The sequence below is a fragment of the Gorilla gorilla genome, chromosome 20 (assembly GCF_029281585.2).
Source record: "Gorilla gorilla gorilla isolate KB3781 chromosome 20, NHGRI_mGorGor1-v2.1_pri, whole genome shotgun sequence".
NCBI lineage: Eukaryota > Metazoa > Chordata > Mammalia > Primates > Hominidae > Gorilla > Gorilla gorilla.
The window spans coordinates 58,158,884-58,175,773 of NC_073244.2; the positions used below are offsets into that span (position 1 = coordinate 58,158,884).

At 53.7% G+C, this 16,890-nt stretch overlaps 1 protein-coding gene across 2 annotated transcripts; it reads right to left on the reverse strand.

Moving 5' to 3' along the window:
• Window positions 1–4,044: 4,044 nt before the first annotated feature.
• GNG8 (G protein subunit gamma 8) lies at window positions 4,045–9,395 on the reverse strand. Of its 2 annotated transcripts, XM_055369813.1 has the most exons (3): window positions 6,049–9,395; window positions 4,648–4,774; window positions 4,045–4,299 (listed from the first exon to the last, which is right to left on the reverse strand). In XM_055369813.1, the coding sequence occupies exons 2-3, from the start codon at window positions 4,729–4,731 to the stop codon at window positions 4,171–4,173; spliced, it is 213 nt and encodes a 70-aa protein (XP_055225788.1). In that variant the 5' UTR covers window positions 4,732–4,774; window positions 6,049–9,395; the 3' UTR covers window positions 4,045–4,170. The 2 variants fall into 2 exon arrangements, with proteins under 2 accessions (XP_055225788.1, XP_055225787.1); XM_055369812.1 differs by having other exon boundaries at window positions 4,648–9,395.
• Window positions 9,396–16,890: the final 7,495 nt, after the last annotated feature.

The window sequence follows — 16,890 nt, forward strand, 5'->3', positions numbered from 1 at the left end:
CGGACTCCCTGGTTTCCGTCCTCCTGGCTCTGGCCCTGGGAGGAAGTGGGCCTTATCTCATGTTCTGCACACACGCACCACCAGCTGCTCGTGCCTGCCAGGCCTCCCGTCTGCCTGCTGTGCCCTCTCACTGCTTTGAGAAACTGCTATGTGTATCCCAGACCTGTCTCGCCTTGGCTGGTTCCAGCATCCAGAGCCAGAGGCCTCCTTTCTGTATCCACTCACTGCCCTCCACCGCAAATGGGCCCTGGCCTACCTTCTGGTGGCTGCACCTCACCTTGCTCCAGGGGGCATAACCCAGTCTCCTGCCTACCCTGCCTCTGAATGGGCCGTGCCCCTCACCTGGGGATCCCCTCATTTCCTAGCCTTCAAGGCCTCTTGGTCACCCCCTGAGCCTCTCCTGAGCGGTCATCCATCAGATCCTCCCACTCCCATTCCAGTCTCAAACCCCAGCTGATGGAGTCTTGCTCTGTCCTCAGGCTGGAGTGCACTGGTGCGATCTCAGCTCACTGCAACCTCTGCCTCCTGGGTTCAAGCGATTCTCATGCCTCAGCCTCCCGAGTAGCTGGGATTACAGGTACACGCCACCATGCTCAGCTAATTTTTGTATTTTTAGTAGAGATGGGGTTTCACCATGTTGGCCAGGCTGTCTTGAACTCCTAACCTCAAATGATCCGCCTGCCTTGGCCTTCCAAAGTGCTGGGATTACAGGCATGAGCTACTGCGCCCGGCCCCATGACTGTTTTCCTTGTCTGTAAAATGGGGATAAACAGAGTCGCCTTGAGGGCTATCGTGAGCATTGAGCAAGATGGGACTGTTGAACTGTTCCCCTAGGAAGTTATGGCCAAGATTGCAGCTCCTGCTGGCTCTAGGCTTTCCCTCCCCCGCTGTACCCCTTCGGCCAAGCCAAGTGCTGCTCTGAGCGCCTGGGTTGGGGTGCAGCGTGCGATGTGGGTGCAGAGGGAAGACAGCCTGAAATAGGGCAGCTGAGAGCCCTTGGGGTCTGGAGGAACAAGCACCTCGCCCTGCATGCACCTCTACCTCTTGGTCTGTCTCTGACCCCAGCATGGGCCTGGCCCCAGAGCTGACTTCACCCCTGGGGGTGGCAGGAAGCAGCAGCTGGTGACCAGAAGCTGGTGCTGCTACAAGGCGGTAAATTTAATAAGATTATTCGGATCTGTTCTCATGGAGGCTGGGCACGCGGGGACCTGCCCTGTCCCTCCTGGATTGTGACTTCTGACTTCTCCTTTCCCCTAGCCTCAGTTCCCCATCCTCCTCCTCCTCCTCCAGAAAGACACCTCCTTCTGGTCCCCTCTGTGTCCCACTCCCACCAGCCCTCCCTTCCCCCAACCCAGGTCCCATTCAGCTGCTTACATCTCCATAGTTTCTGTCCCCCAAGACCAGGAATGTGAAGGAGGAAGGGTTTGCACTACGCAGCTCTGAGATTCCAGGGCTCGAAGGATCTAGCTCCCAAGAGCCTAGGCTCAGGAACTCCTTACACTTCTGAGATGCCGAACTCTGGAATCCTAGGGTGCAGGACCCCAGGATCTTGGCCCCATAGGATTGAAAGATGCTGGAATTCCAGCCCTCAGAGGTCCTGGGATCCTAGATTCCTTTGCATTTCAGGTTCTGAGCTGTAAGGATGCAGGATCTGTGAATTCTGGAATCCTTCTAGCTCCTTCCTTCCCAGCTTCTCTCCCCGCTCCTCCTCCACACCCTGGCTCATCTCTAGCTCACTCCCTGTCCCCCGTCTCCCCCGGGGCTCCCACAGACATGATGCAACCAGGCCGGAGCCAAGCCAGCTCAGAGGTGGGAAGCAGGAGGGAGATGTAATTACAGACGCTCCTGCCTGGATCCTACAGGAAACTCAGAGTAGGGGCCCGGGGGACCCTAATCCAATGTGAATAATGGAGCAGACTTGTGCACATTCCGCCTGTGGAGGGGAGGCCCAGCAAGCCACCTCCAGCCAGACCCAGGGTCCAGCCTCCACCAGCCCCAAGCTGGGGAGCCTGAGTATTAGACAAGATAAGAAGAGATGAGGGAGAGGAGAGGGAGTGATCCTCAGGCCCTTGGGCCAACCAGGTAAAATAATTGGCCAAACCCACAGCTTCCCTGACCTGCATTCTCCCCATTTTCAATGGAGACACAGAACATTTCATTTTTCTTTTCTTTTCTTTTCTTTTTTCTTTTGAAGTAGAGTCTCACTCTATTGCCCAGGCTGGAGTGCAGTGGCGTGATCTTGTCTCACTGCAACCTCCACCTCCCAGGTTCAAGCGATTCTCCTACCTCAGCCTCCTGAGTAGCTGGGATTACACGTTCATGCCACCATGCCCAGCTAATTTTTGTCTTCTTAGTAGAGGCGGGGTTTCACCATGTTGGCCAGGCTAATCTTGAACCCCTGACCTCAAGTGATTTGCCCACCTCGGCCTCTCAAAGTGCTGGATTTATAGGCGTGACCCACCACGCCCAGCCATTTTATTTCTCATTCCTCCATAAGAAGCCCCCGACACAGGCTTCAGGTTAAATGGCAATTGGTCCCCAGCTTCCTTGACCAGAAGACAATAGGGCATGGTGGGGACTTTGGTGAGCTGGAAAGCCCAGGCCCCGTCTCACAGCCTATGCGTCACCAGACCTTACAATTTCAAAGAAGCCTTTGCAATTCCAGAGGAATATGGACTTTGATGTGAAATATCTGTGTTTGTCAATTGGCAGCCAAGTCAAGAACATCTTTAAACATCATGTAAAGCCATAAAAACATAACTGCGGCCGGGCGGGTGGGTCACGCTTGTAATCCCAGCACTTGGGAGGCCGAGGCAGGCGGATCACTTGAGGTCAGGAGTTCAAGACCAGCCTGGCCAACATGGTGAAGCTCCGTCTGTACTAAAAATACAAAAATTAGCTGGGCGTGATGGTGCATGCCTATAATCCCAGCTACTTGGGAGGCTGAGGCAGGAGAATTCCTTGAACCTGGGAGGCGGAGGTTGCAGTGTGCCAAGATCCTGCTGCTGCACTCCAGCCTGGGTGACAGAGCGAGATTCCGTCTCTCTCTCTCTTTCTGTCTCTCTCTATAGATAGATAGATAGATAGATAGATAGATAGATAGATAGATAGATAGATAGATCTGCAAGCTACATATGTCCTGCAGGCCAGCAGTATGTGAATTGGAAAACAGAGGGCAGGAACCAGAGCTGTCATAGTCATCCCTTTGTCTCCAGAAAAATGATGAAATACAAGAAGAATGAAGGAATGTACTCATTATTTTCTTTCCTCTCCCTCCCTCTAGCCATGTTTCTCTCTTCTGGGTCCCCAAATTTTATTACCACCATGTTCCAGCTCAGATGTCACCTCCTCCAGGAAGCCCTCCCTTACCTCCAAGCTGAGTCAGGAGTCATCTCTGCGCTCCCCCACCCAGCACTGCGCACTCTGGGTTTTTACCATCTGGGGACAGGTCTTTCTCTCCTACTGGACTCTGAGCCCCAAGAGAGCAGGGCAGGGCAGAGCCAAGGCTGTCTTGGTCACAGCCATGTCCCTAGCATTGCCCAGCGCTGGTCAGAGAGTAGGTACTCAGGGAGTGTTTGGAAGAATGAATGAATGAATGAACAAGTGAGCAGAGAAAAAGTGCAGGGCTTTAGGACAGAAGCGGGCCTGCGGTAGAGGGGAACCAGGTGTGAAAACAGGAGTCGTTAAGGGGGTGAGAAGTGTGGGATGGGGACTGGGGACCCTAAGAATGTCCCAGCCAGTGGGGAGGAGAGGAGAGAGGATGGCGGAGGGGTTCAGGGGGCACTAGAGTACCCCCGTCAGCGCCCTGTTACCGCCTAGCTTTGTGACTCTGAATAAAGGACTTCCTTTGGCTCAGTTTCCTCTTGGGTATCATACAAGTAGTTAGCTGTCTTCTGGGGCTGTCGGGACCATTAAGTTCAGGATCGACCGTGGAGGAGAGAGCACCGAATACTCATCTCCTCCGAAGCTTTGGTGGAGTCGGTACTCCCTCCACGTCCACCCCTACCCCCAACACACACACTCAGAAGGAATGAGAACGGACACAGCTTCCCCTACGGTGGCCCCAAGCTCTGTGCGTGCCTCAGTCTCCCTGAAAGCACAGGCACCACCACAGTTACCAAGTTTATTGGATCCACACATTGGCAGGGGAGGGTAAGCTGTCCGGAGGGCTCAGAGCAGAACACAAAAGAGGCGCTTGTCGCGGAAGGGGTTCTCCGCGGCGGGTACTGGCGTCACCAGCGGGTCATCTTTGGCATGCGTCTCGCAGAAAGCCAGGAGTTCGGCTGCTGCCTGCGACACCTGCGAGCACCCGGGTGGAGATGTCACCGCCCTGCCCGGCTCCTTGGAGCCGCCCACTTAGGCCCCGCCTCTTGCCCTGTCCCCTCCTCCCACCTTGCCCCGCCCCATACAGGCCTTTCCCCTTGTCTTACTCCGCCCCCTCGTCCTGGCCCCTCCCCTGCCCCACCCCTCTCCTCGTCCTGGCCCCTCCCCTGTTCTGCCCCTCCCCTCGTCCTGGCCCCTCATCCTGCGCTGCCCAGCCCTGTTCCCAGGGGCATCCTTGCACTATGGCTCCGGACCGGGCCGACACAGCCCCGGACAGACCGCAGGCCCAGAACCCCCGCCCTATTCCCCACCCCGACCCAGCACCTTCATGCGGTCGATGTTCACCTCCAGCTTCAGCTGTTCCACCGTCTTGCGGGCCTCGGCAATCTTGGCCATGTTGTTGGACATGGTTGCGGCGGGGAAGGGGTTAAAAGACGCGCGGGAGTGGGGGCTGTGGGGGTAGGTTAGGATACGTCTGGGTCCCGAGGTGGGGGCGAGAGGGCGGGCCCCGGTAACAGGTGCGAGGGTGGAAGGGCGCGTGAATGGGGTGGCCAGGGGCTGGTGGAGGGAGGGACAGATGAAGGGGACAGGAACAAGAGGAGCGATGGAGGGGTGCACGGATGGAGGTAGCTAAGGCAGGTGGGGAGAGAGCAGGGAGGGGCGAGGGAGGGAAGGAGGGGCGCACAGATGGGAGGCTGAGACAGAAGGACAGGGCCACAGGTGCTGGATCAGAATCCAGGTGTCCTCACCCCCGGGGGCAGAGCGAGAGCCAGGAGGGGGGCCCCTCCCCCAGGCCAATTAGCAGTGGCTCCAGGGAGAACTGGGAATTAAGATCGCGGCGGGAGGGGCACAGAGGGGGCCTCATTAGGGCCTTGGCAGCAGCTGCCCCCTCCGCCACCCTCAGGGAGCCCCCCCACCCTAGCCCTGGTCACCTCAAAGCCTCCTCTGCTCATTAGCAGCCAGGGGAGAGGGTTGGGGGAGCCCAACTCGGGCACCTGAGGAGAGGCCTATCGGATGGACAGAGGGACAACGGGACGCGCAGAGGCAGAGACAGAGTAATGGAGGGAGAGACTGAGGCACGGGAGAAATGAAGAGACAGGGAGGAATAGAGAGAGGGAGAGACTGGGGGAGGAATGAAGTGATGGAGGAGAAAATAGAGGGACAAATGAAGGGGGGAGCAAGGAACAGGGTGATACAAGGCGACAGGCACCGAGGGGACAAAGGGACAGAGGGGACAGAGCAGGGGAGATGGAGGGAGGGGGTGTGGGGTGGGAGAGGATGGGGAGATGGAGGGAGGGGGTGTGGGGTGGGAGAGGATGGGGAGATGGAGGGAGGGGGTGTGGGGTGGGAGAGGATGGAGGAGATGGACGGATGGGGTGGGAGAGGATGGGGTGATGGAGGGAGGGACGAAGGAGAGAGAAGGGGAAATGGAGGAAGGGGGGAGGGAGGAAGGAGCAGAGACACCAAGGAGATAAAGGAACAGAGACGGGGAGATAGAGGGACAGAGGAAAGAAGGGAAGGACAGAGAGAGAGATGGAGGGGTTGGGGAGAGATGGAAACAGAAAGTGGGAGAGAGGAACAAAGCGAGAGACAGGCTGATGGAGACGCAGAAGAATTCATTCACTCACTCATTCACTCATTCACTCATTCATTCCCAGGCGGAGAGACGGTGGCCACGGAGCAGGCAAAGGGACCAGCTGTGGGGCCGGGACCGGAGCTTCCTACCTGTTGCTGCTCTGGGCCGGGCTGGCGGCGGTGACAGAGGCTGGGAGGCAGCGTCTGGGTCCCTCTGGCCCGCCCCGCCCCCTCCCCTGGGGCGCAGCCCCTACGGACCCGCCTCCTCCCGGAGCCACCGTCCCCGCCGCCCGGCCACCTTGGGGCTCCCTCTCTGGGCCCTCTCTCTTGTCTGTCAGTCCTATCTTTGTCCCTCTCCTTGTGTCTCTGCCGCTGCTGTCCTCTTGTGTGACTCTCTCTGTGCCTCTCTCACACTCACTAGAAAACACAGTCTCTCTAGGTGGGCCCCGGGCCTCGCTACATTTAATCCACAGTCACAACAAACCACTCCAGTGTGTCCCACAGAGCTGCTCACTCAGCCACACTCGCCACCTCGGTGTCACCCCCCCCCAGCCTCATGCTCACTGTCCCTCACACAGACACAAACTATCTTGCCCTGTCACACGGTAGCACCACACAACCTCACGAATGACCTTGTTCAACACAACCTCACACGATCGCCCCAAATGCCACACACAGCCGCCACCAATGGCAGCTCCAAGCGCTACACAGTCAGATAAATTATCTCAGAGCACCAAACGTACCACAGTGTCACACATAATGTCTCCAAATGTCACACACATTTGCATGCCTTTTTTTTTTTTTTTGAGATGAAGTCTCGCTGTGTTGCCCAGGCTGGAGTGCAGTGGCCCAATCTCGGCTCACTGCAACCTCCGCCTCCTGGGTTCAAGCCATTCTCCTGCCTCAGCTTCCTGAGTAGCTGGGATTACAGGTGCCTGACACCACGCCCGTCTGATTTTTGTATTTTTCGTAGAGACAGGGTCTCACAATGTTGGCCAGGCTGGTCTCGAACTCCTGACTTCAGGTCATCCACCCGCCTCGGCCTCCCAAAGTGCTGGGATTACAGGCATGAGCCACCGTGCCTGGCCTTGCATGCCATTTAAACTTCTCTCTCAATCTCACATCCTGTCCCAGTCTCACACTTTCTGTGTCTCACGGTGGCATGCAATTACCCAATACAACCTGTCAAGTACACACTGTTTTATAGTATTTCATAGTAACACCCAGTCGCCTGTCCAGTGACAACCATGGAAGGTCACATACATTCTCTCACAGTCTCCTGGTGTCACACGCATCTGACACATTCCCTCCATTCACAGTCTGTCCCTTCACACACATGCATGCATCCCATCTCCTGGTGTCATACCTAGCTACCCACGATGGCTCAGTGTCTCACAGAGTCCCACACAATCTCGCAGCGTTTCACACACTCACTCCTACCTCTCCATCATCTCTTGCCTTCTATACACAAGGCCTCCCTCACGCTCTCGCTTCCGAGTGCCCTGCACAGCCTCAAACTCTTGCATGCACTGTCACAACGCTGCCATCTCTCACCAGCTCAGTGTCACACATAGTCACACAGTTTTGTTTTGTTTTTCGAGACAAGGTCTCTCTCTCTGTCACCCAGGCTGGAGTGCAGTGGCGTGATCTTAGCTCACTGCAGCCTCCACCTCCCAGGCTCAAGCGATCCTCCAACCTCAGCCTCCCAGTAGCTGGGACCACAGAGGTACATAACCGCACCTGGTTAATTTCTTTTATTTTTATTTTGGTAGAGACGGCGGAGGCGGGGAGGGGTCTCCCTATGTTGCCCAGGCTGGTCTCAAACTCCTGGCCTCAACGGATCCTCCAGCCTCAGCCACCCAAAGTGCTGGGATTGCAGCAATGTGCCCGGATCACGTACTTTTTCACAAGCCATACACAGTGTGGCCAACACAGACTGTCTGACACTCACTGCGTCTGTCCCACCCAGGCCCCCTATGTGCCTCTCATGACACCTGCCCACACCACCTCTCAGTGTACATCAGTCATCAGTCTCACTCTCTCTCACACAGAATCTGCTTGTGTGACACACACAGCACCGTATGCTCACCATGTTGCACACAGCCACACACACTGCCCCCTCACACGCACCGTCACACACGGTCTCTCACTCCCACATACGGTCTCTCAGTGTCCCATACAGAGCCCCAAAGAGTGTCTCTCCCACACCCAATCACACATAACCTTTCATCAGCACACACAGTCACCCACAATCTTAGCATCACCAGTAATCTCAGTGTCACACACAGTCAGCGACATGTCATCTCTGACATATGCAGTCCCACTCAGTCTCTCCTTGTCGCACATAATCTCACATCAATCAGTCACACACAGACTCCCAGCACCACACACCATCTCACCAGTACACCATCATGGCGGTACACACTCATGGTGTCCTGGTCCTGGCACTGCACACCATCTCACGGCAGTCGACACTCACACAGTTTCCTGGCGTCGCACACCATCTCACCACAGTACACACTCACAGATCTCCTGGAGTCACACACCATCAGGGCAGTACACACTCACACACTCTCCAGATGTCGCACGTCATCTCCCGGCAGTACACACTCACACAGTTTCCTGGCGTCGCACACCATCTCACAGCAGTACACATCTCCTGGAGTCACACACCATCATGGCAGTACACACTCGCACACTCTCCAGATGTCGCACGCCATCTTCCGGCAGTACACACTCACAGAGTTTCCTGCCATTGCACACCATCTCACGGCAGTCCACACTCACACAGTTTCCTGGCGTCGTACACCATCTCACAGCACTACACACTCACAGATCTCCTGGAGTCACACACCATCACGGCAGTACACACTCACACACTCTCCAGATGTCGCACGCCGTCTCCCGGCAGTACACACTCACACAGCCTCCAGGTGTCACACGCCATTTCCCAGTGTCACCGCGAACACCAGCGTCCCCCGCTCCCCAGCACTCTCCTTTTGGCGCTCACACGCAGCGTCTGCCGGCCACATGAGGGCGCGCGCAGCACGCCCAGGCGCCCACCCTGCCCCGAGAGGCCGTAGGGAGGAGGTGGCCGCAGGGAGGAGGTTGCCACAGGGAGGAGGGCCAGGCGGGAGATGAAAGGGAGACTCGGGACCAGAGGAAGCACGGCAGGGAGCCAGGGACCGGAGGGAGAGGACAGAAGATGGACGCAGAGAAATTCACAGACAGGGGAGGGAGATGCAGGGAGAGTCAGAGAGACGCAGGGGGCTATAGGGACACAGATTTAGAGAAGGAGCGAGCTAGGGACTCAGAGAGACAGAGACGGGGAGGGCGCTGCGGAGAGAGGGACAGGAGAGGCAGAGACAGACAGGACACAGAGAGACGGGGGTAGGAGAGAGACACCCAAGCCGAAACTCAGAGACAGGGATGAAGACGCAGACACACAGAGATGGAGGCAGAGGCGGCCAGAGAGACAAAGAGATGCACAGAGGGCGCCTTCCAGTGGGGACCCGACGACGGAGGCGGGGCCTGCAGAGGCGCGACCGAAGGGGAGGGGTCCGGGGCGGGGTTTCTAAGGGGGCGTGCCCCTCGGTGTACCTGGGGGCGTGTCCCGATGGACGGGGCTTGGGGTTCTTTCTGGACCTGGAGAAGGCGGGAGCCCTAGGAAGAGGTGGAGGTGGGGAGGAGCATCTTTACCGCAGTCAGCCCACCCTAACTCGGTTTTCACCGCCTGGACAGGGAAGGGAGACGGGCGGGGAGGGGACCCCGACCCAAGTCCCTGGTGGAGATTTGGGTCTCGGACCCTAGCTCCCCTCCCCCCTCCCCCCTCCCCCCTCCCCTTGCGGGCTCAACGGGGCCAGATAAAGGAGGGAAACCAAGCCCACATCTGGAAAGCATCAGGCGCGCCGGACGTGCCAGAGCCCCAGGCCCGGCTGCGGAAGAGGGGAGGGGAGCCAAGGCGCTCCTCGCCCCGCCATCGGGGTCCGCCGGCGCCGAGGAGGGGCCTGGGCGTGTGCCGAGCCTCCGCGCCTCTCGCAGCTGGTTTCTATCAGCAGTCTGGCCTGGGCAGCCCCCGAGGAGGAAACCAGCTCAGAGAGGGGGAAGACAGGGTGACGATCCAGTCTTCCCTCCCGCTCCTCCACCGCGGCCAGAAGCTGGGGGATGGGGGAGACGGACAGACAGACACTGCCTGCCGTGAGCGCAGCCTCCGTTCCTCTCCTGAGCTGCAGACCGCAGCAGATGACCTCAGTTCCTGTCCTGTGCCCCAGCCTCATGACAGCCTAGCGCTTGAAGGCATTACAGTCCCCATTTTTTGGAAGAGGAAACTGAGGCCCTGGATTCGGACTCCGTTCTGACGTTAATTATTCAAGAAATCATCAACAAACGGCAAGAGTGAATTCCAGGATCAAATACCCAACCGCCTGGGTGTTTAGTGGGTCTCTCGAACTCAACGCATCCAATACTGAGCTGATTCCATCGACCAAATTCGCTCTTACTTCAGGTTTACCCATCTCAAGTGATGGTAAATCTTTGAGTTTTTGTTGTTGTTTTGAAACAGGGTCTTGCCTGTCGCCCAGGCTGGAGTGCAGTGGTGCAATCATAGTTCACTGCAGCCTGAACTCCTGGGCTCAAGTGATCCTCCTGCCTCAGCCTCCCCAGTAACTGGGACTACAGGCATGCACAACCATGAAGAGGTTTTTGTTTTGTTTTGTTTTGTTTTTTAACAGAATCTCACTCTGTCACCCATGCTGGTGTACAGTGGCACAATCTCGGCTCACTGCAACCTCCGCCTCCCAAGCTCAAGCAATTCTCATGCCTCAGCCTCCTGAGTAGCTGGGATTACAGGCATGTGCCACCAAACCCGGCTACTTTTTTTGTATTTTTAGTAGAGATGGGATTTCACCATGATGGCCAGGCTGGTCTCAAACTTTGGCCTCAAGTGATCCACCTGCCTCGGCCTCCCAAAGTGCTGGGATTACAGGCGTGAGCCACTGTAACCAGCCTAACTTTTCATTTTTTTTTAGAGGCAGGGTCTGGCTATGTTGCTTAGGCTGGTCCTGAGCTGTGAGCCACCACACCTGGGCTGGGGTCATCCTTGACTCCCCGCCTTCTCTCACACTCCACAAGTCACCCAGTAAGACATCCTGTTGGCTTTATCTTCAAAGCAATTCCAGAATCCAATCCCTCTCACTTCCTCCGCTGTCCCCGCTTGGGTCCAGACACCGTTCCCTCCTGCTTGGACTATTACAGTGACCTCTGCATTGACCTCCTATCTTCTCCCTGTCCCCCTCAGCCTGTTTCCCACAGAGCAGCCAAAAGGACACTGTTTCAAACTGTCCCCATATAATAGCAAGTGAGTATGTGGAGCAAGCTGAACCCTCATAAGCTGGTGGGGATGTAAAATGGTGAAGTCACTTTAGGAAACAACCTGGCAGGCCGGGCATGGAGGCTCATGCCTGTAATCCCAGCACTTTGGGAGGCTGAGGCGGGCAGATCACTTGAGGTCAGGAGTTCAAGAGCAGCCTGGGCAACATGGTGAAACCCCGTCTGTACTAAAAATACAAAAATTAGCTGAGCGTGGTGGTGCACGCCTGTAATCCCAGCTACTTGGGAGGCTGAGGCAGGAGAATCGCTTGAACCTGGCAGGTGAAGGTTGCAGTGAGCCAAGATCGCACGACTGCACTCCAGCCTGGGTGACAGAGTCAGACTCTATCTCAAAAAAAAAAACAAAAAAAAACCTGGCAGTTCCTCAAAAGGTTAAACATACAGTTAACATATGACCCAGCAATTCCACTCCTAGGTGTATATCCAAGAGCAATAAAAACATACAAACACGTATATAAAAATGCTCACAGAGGCAATATTCATAATAGCCCAAAGTGGAAACAACACACGTTCATCAACTGATGAATGGACAAATGAAATGTGGTCTATCCAGACAATGGACTATCAATCATTTGTCAATAAAAGGAAATGAAGTACTAATACCTGCTACAACATGGATGAAAGTTGAAAACAGTATGCTGGCTGGGTGCAGTGGCTCACGCCTGTAACCCCGGCACTTTGGGAGGCCGAGGCAGGCAAGTTGCTTGAGCCCAGAAGTTCAAGACCAGCCTGAATAACATGGCAAGACCCTGTCTCTACAAAAAAATATTAAAAAATCAGCCAGGCCCGGTGGCATGTACCTGCAGTCTCAGCTTCCCAGGAGGCTGAGGTAGGAGGATCACCTGAACCCAGGAGGTAGAGGCTGCAGGGAGCCGTGATTGCACCACTACTCTCCAACCTGGGCTAAGTGAAAGAAGCCAGTCACTAAAGGCCTGTATTGTATGATTCCATTTATATGATATGTCCAGAACTAGCAAATCTATAGAAGGCAAAAGTCGATTACTGGTTGCCAGGGGCTGGGAAGGTTGGAGGATGGCAGCTGTGATGCAGGGTTTCTTTAGGTGGTGATGGAAATGTTTTAGAATTCATTGTGGTGATATTTGCACAACTCTGAATATACTAAAATACTGGTTTTTTCTTTTTTTTGAGACTGAGTCTTGCTCTGTTGCCCAGGCTGAAGTTCAGTGGCGTGATCTCGGCTCACTGCAAGCTCCGCCTCCCAAGTTCAAGAGATTCTCCCACCTCAGCCTCCTGAGTAGCTGGGATTACAGGCATGCACCACCACACCCAGCTAATTTTGTTGTATATTTAGTAGAGATGGGGTTTCACCATGTTGGCCAGGCTGGTCTTGAACTCCTGACCTCAAGTGATCTGCCCACCTCAGCCTCCTAAAGTGCTGGGATTACAGGCATGAGCCACCACGCCTGGCCACTAAAATACTGAATGTCTTTTATATTCAATATATTTAAAAACATTGAACTGTATACTTTACATGGGTAAATTTTTTGGTAGGTGAATATATCTCAGTACAGCTATTAACCCTCCCCCCTACCAAAAAAAAAAACTTAAAAAACTCTCTTTTATATGCTCAGAATTCTCCCATGGGTGCCAGGAAATAAAAACCAAAATCCCCACCATAGCCCACGAGGCCCCCACGATGTGACAGTCCTTACCTGCCCTCCCTCTCACCTCCCCACTCCAGCTGGCCTCCTTGCTGTTTTGCCAACATGCCAGGCAGAGTTTTGCCTCAGGGCCTTTGCACTGGCTGTTTCCTCTGCCCAGGATATTCTTCCCCAAGATATTCATAAGTCTCACTCCTCCACCTCCTTCAGGTCTCTGTTCAAATGTCATCTTCTCAATTAGACCATTCTTTTTTTTTTTAGACGGAGTCTTGCTCTGTCACCCAGGCTGGAGCGCAATGGCGCGATCTCGGCTCACTGCAACCTCTGCATCCCGGGTACAAGCGATTCTCCTGCCTCAGCCTCCCGAGTAGCTGGGACAACAGGCACATGCCACCACGCCTGGCTAACTTTTGTATTTTTAGTAGAGACGAGGTTTCACCATGTTGGCCAGGGTGGTCTCAAACTCCTGACCTCAGGTGATCCACCTGCCTCGGCCTCCCAAAGTGGTGGGATTACAGGCGTGAGCCACCATCTGCTCAATTAGACCATTCTTGATCACTCTACTTAAAATTGCACACTCCCTTGGCCAGGCACACTGGCTCATGCTTGTAATCCCAACACTTTGGGAGGCTTAGGCAGGAGGATCACTTGAGACTAGGAGTTGGAGACCAGCCTGGGCAACATGGTGAGACCCTGCCTCTGCAAAAAAAAAATAAAAATTAGCCATGCATGGTGGTGTGTGCCTGTAGTCCAAGCTGCTTGGGAGATTGAAGCAGAAGGATCCCTTTAGCCCAGGAGGTCAAGGTTGTAGTGAGCCATGGTTATGCCACTGCACTCCAGCCTGGGTGACAAAGTGAGACCCTATCTCAAAAAATAATAAGTAAAATTACAAACTCCCCGCTTCGCCACCCCACCCAATCCCCTCATATCTCTGGTCAGTTTTTCCCTATAGTCATCACCTTTAACAAACTATAGAATATATTTATTATGGTACCACCACCACCACCACCCCCAGCTTCCCTCCCTGGGACCCATTCCTGGTATATCCTTTTTAAGATCATGGATCCAGCAAATAGACCATGTAGGGCACTGACTAAGGCCATGAACTCTGAAAATAGTGTGCCTGAATTTGAATCCTGGCTTTGCCACCTATGAGCTTCAGATACATTTTTGTTTGTTTGTTTGTTTGTTTGTTTTTGAGATGGAGTCTCACTCTGTCACCCAGGCTGGAGTTCAGTGGCGTGATCTCGGCTCACTACAACCTCCGCCTCCCAGGTTCAAGTGATTCTCCTGCCTCAGCCTCCCAAGTAGCTGGGATTACAGGCACCCACCACCACACCTGGCTAATTCTTTTTTGTTTGTTTGTTTTTGTTTTTGAGACGGAGTCTCGCTCTGTCGCCCAGGCTGGAGTGCAGTGGCGCGATCTCGGCTCACTGCAAGCTCCGCCTCCTGGGTTCACACCATTCTCCTGCCTCAGTCTCCCGAGTAGCTGGGACTACAGGCGCCCGCCACCGCGCCCGGCTAATTTTTGTATTTTTAGTAGAGACAGGGTTTCAGTGTGTTAGCCAGGTGGTCTCGATCTCCTGACCTCGTGATCCGCCCGCCTCGGCCTCCCAAAGTGCTGGGATTACAGGCGTGAGCCACTGCGCCCAGCCTCCACACCCGGCTAATTTTTTAATTATTAGTGGAGACGGGGTTTCACCATGTTGGCCAGGCTGGTCTCGAACTCCTGACCTCGTAAGACGTGACTTTCACCTTCTGCCATGATTGTGAGGCCCCCCCAGCCACGTGGAACTGTGAGTCTATGAAACCTCTTTTTCTTTAAAAATTACCCAGTCTCAGGTTATGTCTTTATCAGCAGCATGAAGACAGACTAATACAGGTGGAGAGGATTAAATGGGTCAATATGTGTAAAGTGGTGAGAATAGAGTCCAGCACGTCGTAAGTGCTCAAATAAGTGTTAGCTGTTATTTTCTGTAAGCACTAAAATCTTAAAAGGGAGACCCTTAAATATCCATCCGTATTTACTTCAACCATTTTGGCCACTAAGTGACCTATGTAGCCCTAGACAAACAAATCTCTTCTCCTTTCTGACTTCAGTTGCCCCTTTTATGGAATGAAGTTGGAGTAATTGTTCCCAAGGGCCTGCCAAGCAATAGCTTTTCCTGGAAAAACTTTTAAAAATAACCTTTATTCATTATTACTCTAAGTGAAACATAGGTCTATCCCTCACCCTACCCCCACCATAGAAGCTCCGTAGGGCAGGGGTTTTTTTTCCTGTTTTGTCCCCTGCTCTAACCCCAGTGCCTGGCTGGGCGCTGAAGATACAAGTGAACACAGCAGGCCTGGTCCCTGCTCTTTCCGAGCTCAAAGGGAGGTAGATCTACCCATGCAGATTCAAAGGTCAAAGCAGCAACACACACCCATCCTTCTGACTGTGGATTCAGGTGGGGGCTGGGTCCTAGCCCTGGATCCCCCTTGCTTTGTGACCAGGGCAAGTAATGGCTCCTCTCTAAGCCTCCATTTACCCACCTGAGAACTGAGTATAATTTTACATACCCAATAGAAAAACAGGACGAGCACGGTGGTTCACGCCTGAAATCCTAACACTTTTGGTGGCCAAGGTGCAAGGATTGCTTGAGGTCAAGAATTCAAGGCCAGCCTGGGCAATATAGTGAGAGTTCATCTCTACACAAAATTGAAAAATTAGCCAGGCATTGTGGTGCATGCCTGTTAGTCCCAGCTGCTCATGGGGGGTTGAGGTGGGAGGATTGCTGAAGCCCAGGAGTTCGAGGCTGCAGTGAGCTGTACCACTGCACTCCAGGCTAGGTGACAGATCAAGACCCTGTCTCAAAAAAAATAATAAAAAATAAGAAGGAAGGAAAGAAGGAAGGAAGGAAGGAAGGAAGGAAGGAAGGAAGGAAAAGAGTAAAAAGGCAATTCACATAAGAGGAAATGCAAGAGCCAATAAGCACCCAAAACTATGTGTTACCTCAAGGAAAAGGGAGGAAACGTGCTAATTAAAACAGAACACAGTTTCTCCCCATAAGATTTGCAAAATGAAAATGATCAATAGCATCTATCGTTTGGTGAAGGGGTAGAAAACAGACATCTGAAAAACTGCTGTTAGAAATGTCAGCTGGGGGCAGTGCTAATGGATGGAAGTGTGGCAGTGTCCATTAAAAGTTCTTAAATTGGCATACTATTAATGACCAAGCAACTCTATTTCTAGGAATGGGTCCTACAAAAATACACACAGACATGCACAAAGAGGCAAATACAAGGACATTACTGTAGCAAGATTCATAATAGCAAAAGAACTGGAGAGCTGACAATAGGGTTAGATTATGAGAATCCCCATAATGGAGTCTTTTTTTTTTTTTTTTTTTGAGATGGAGTCTCACTCTGTCACCCAGGCTGGAGTGCAGTGCCGCGATCTTGGCTCACTACAACCTACACCTCCCAGGTTCAAGTGATTCTCCTGCCTCAGCCTCCCGAGTAGCTGGGACTATAGGCACACGCCACCACGCCTGGTTAATTTTTGTATTTTTAGTAGAGACGGGGTTTTGCCATGTTGGCCAGGCTGGTCTCGAACTCCTGACCTCAGGTGATTCACCTGCCTCGGCCTCCCAGAGTGCTGGGATTACAGGTGTGAGCCACCTCACCTGGCCATAATGGAGTCTTATATGCACCTATCAATAATAATATAGTGATAGGAAAATATGTTACCTAAATTTAGATGAAATGGGCCAGACATGGTGGCTCACATCTGTAATCCTAACACTTTGGGAGGCCAAGACAGGAGGATCACTTCAGCCTACAAGTTCAAGACCAGCCTGGGCAACATAAGGAGATCCCATCTCTACAAAAAGTTTAAAAATAGCTGGGCAGAGTGACGTGCACCTGTGGTCCCAGCTACTCAGGAGGCTGAAGTGGGAGGACTGTTTGAGCCTGAGGGGTTGATGCTACAGTGAGTCATCAT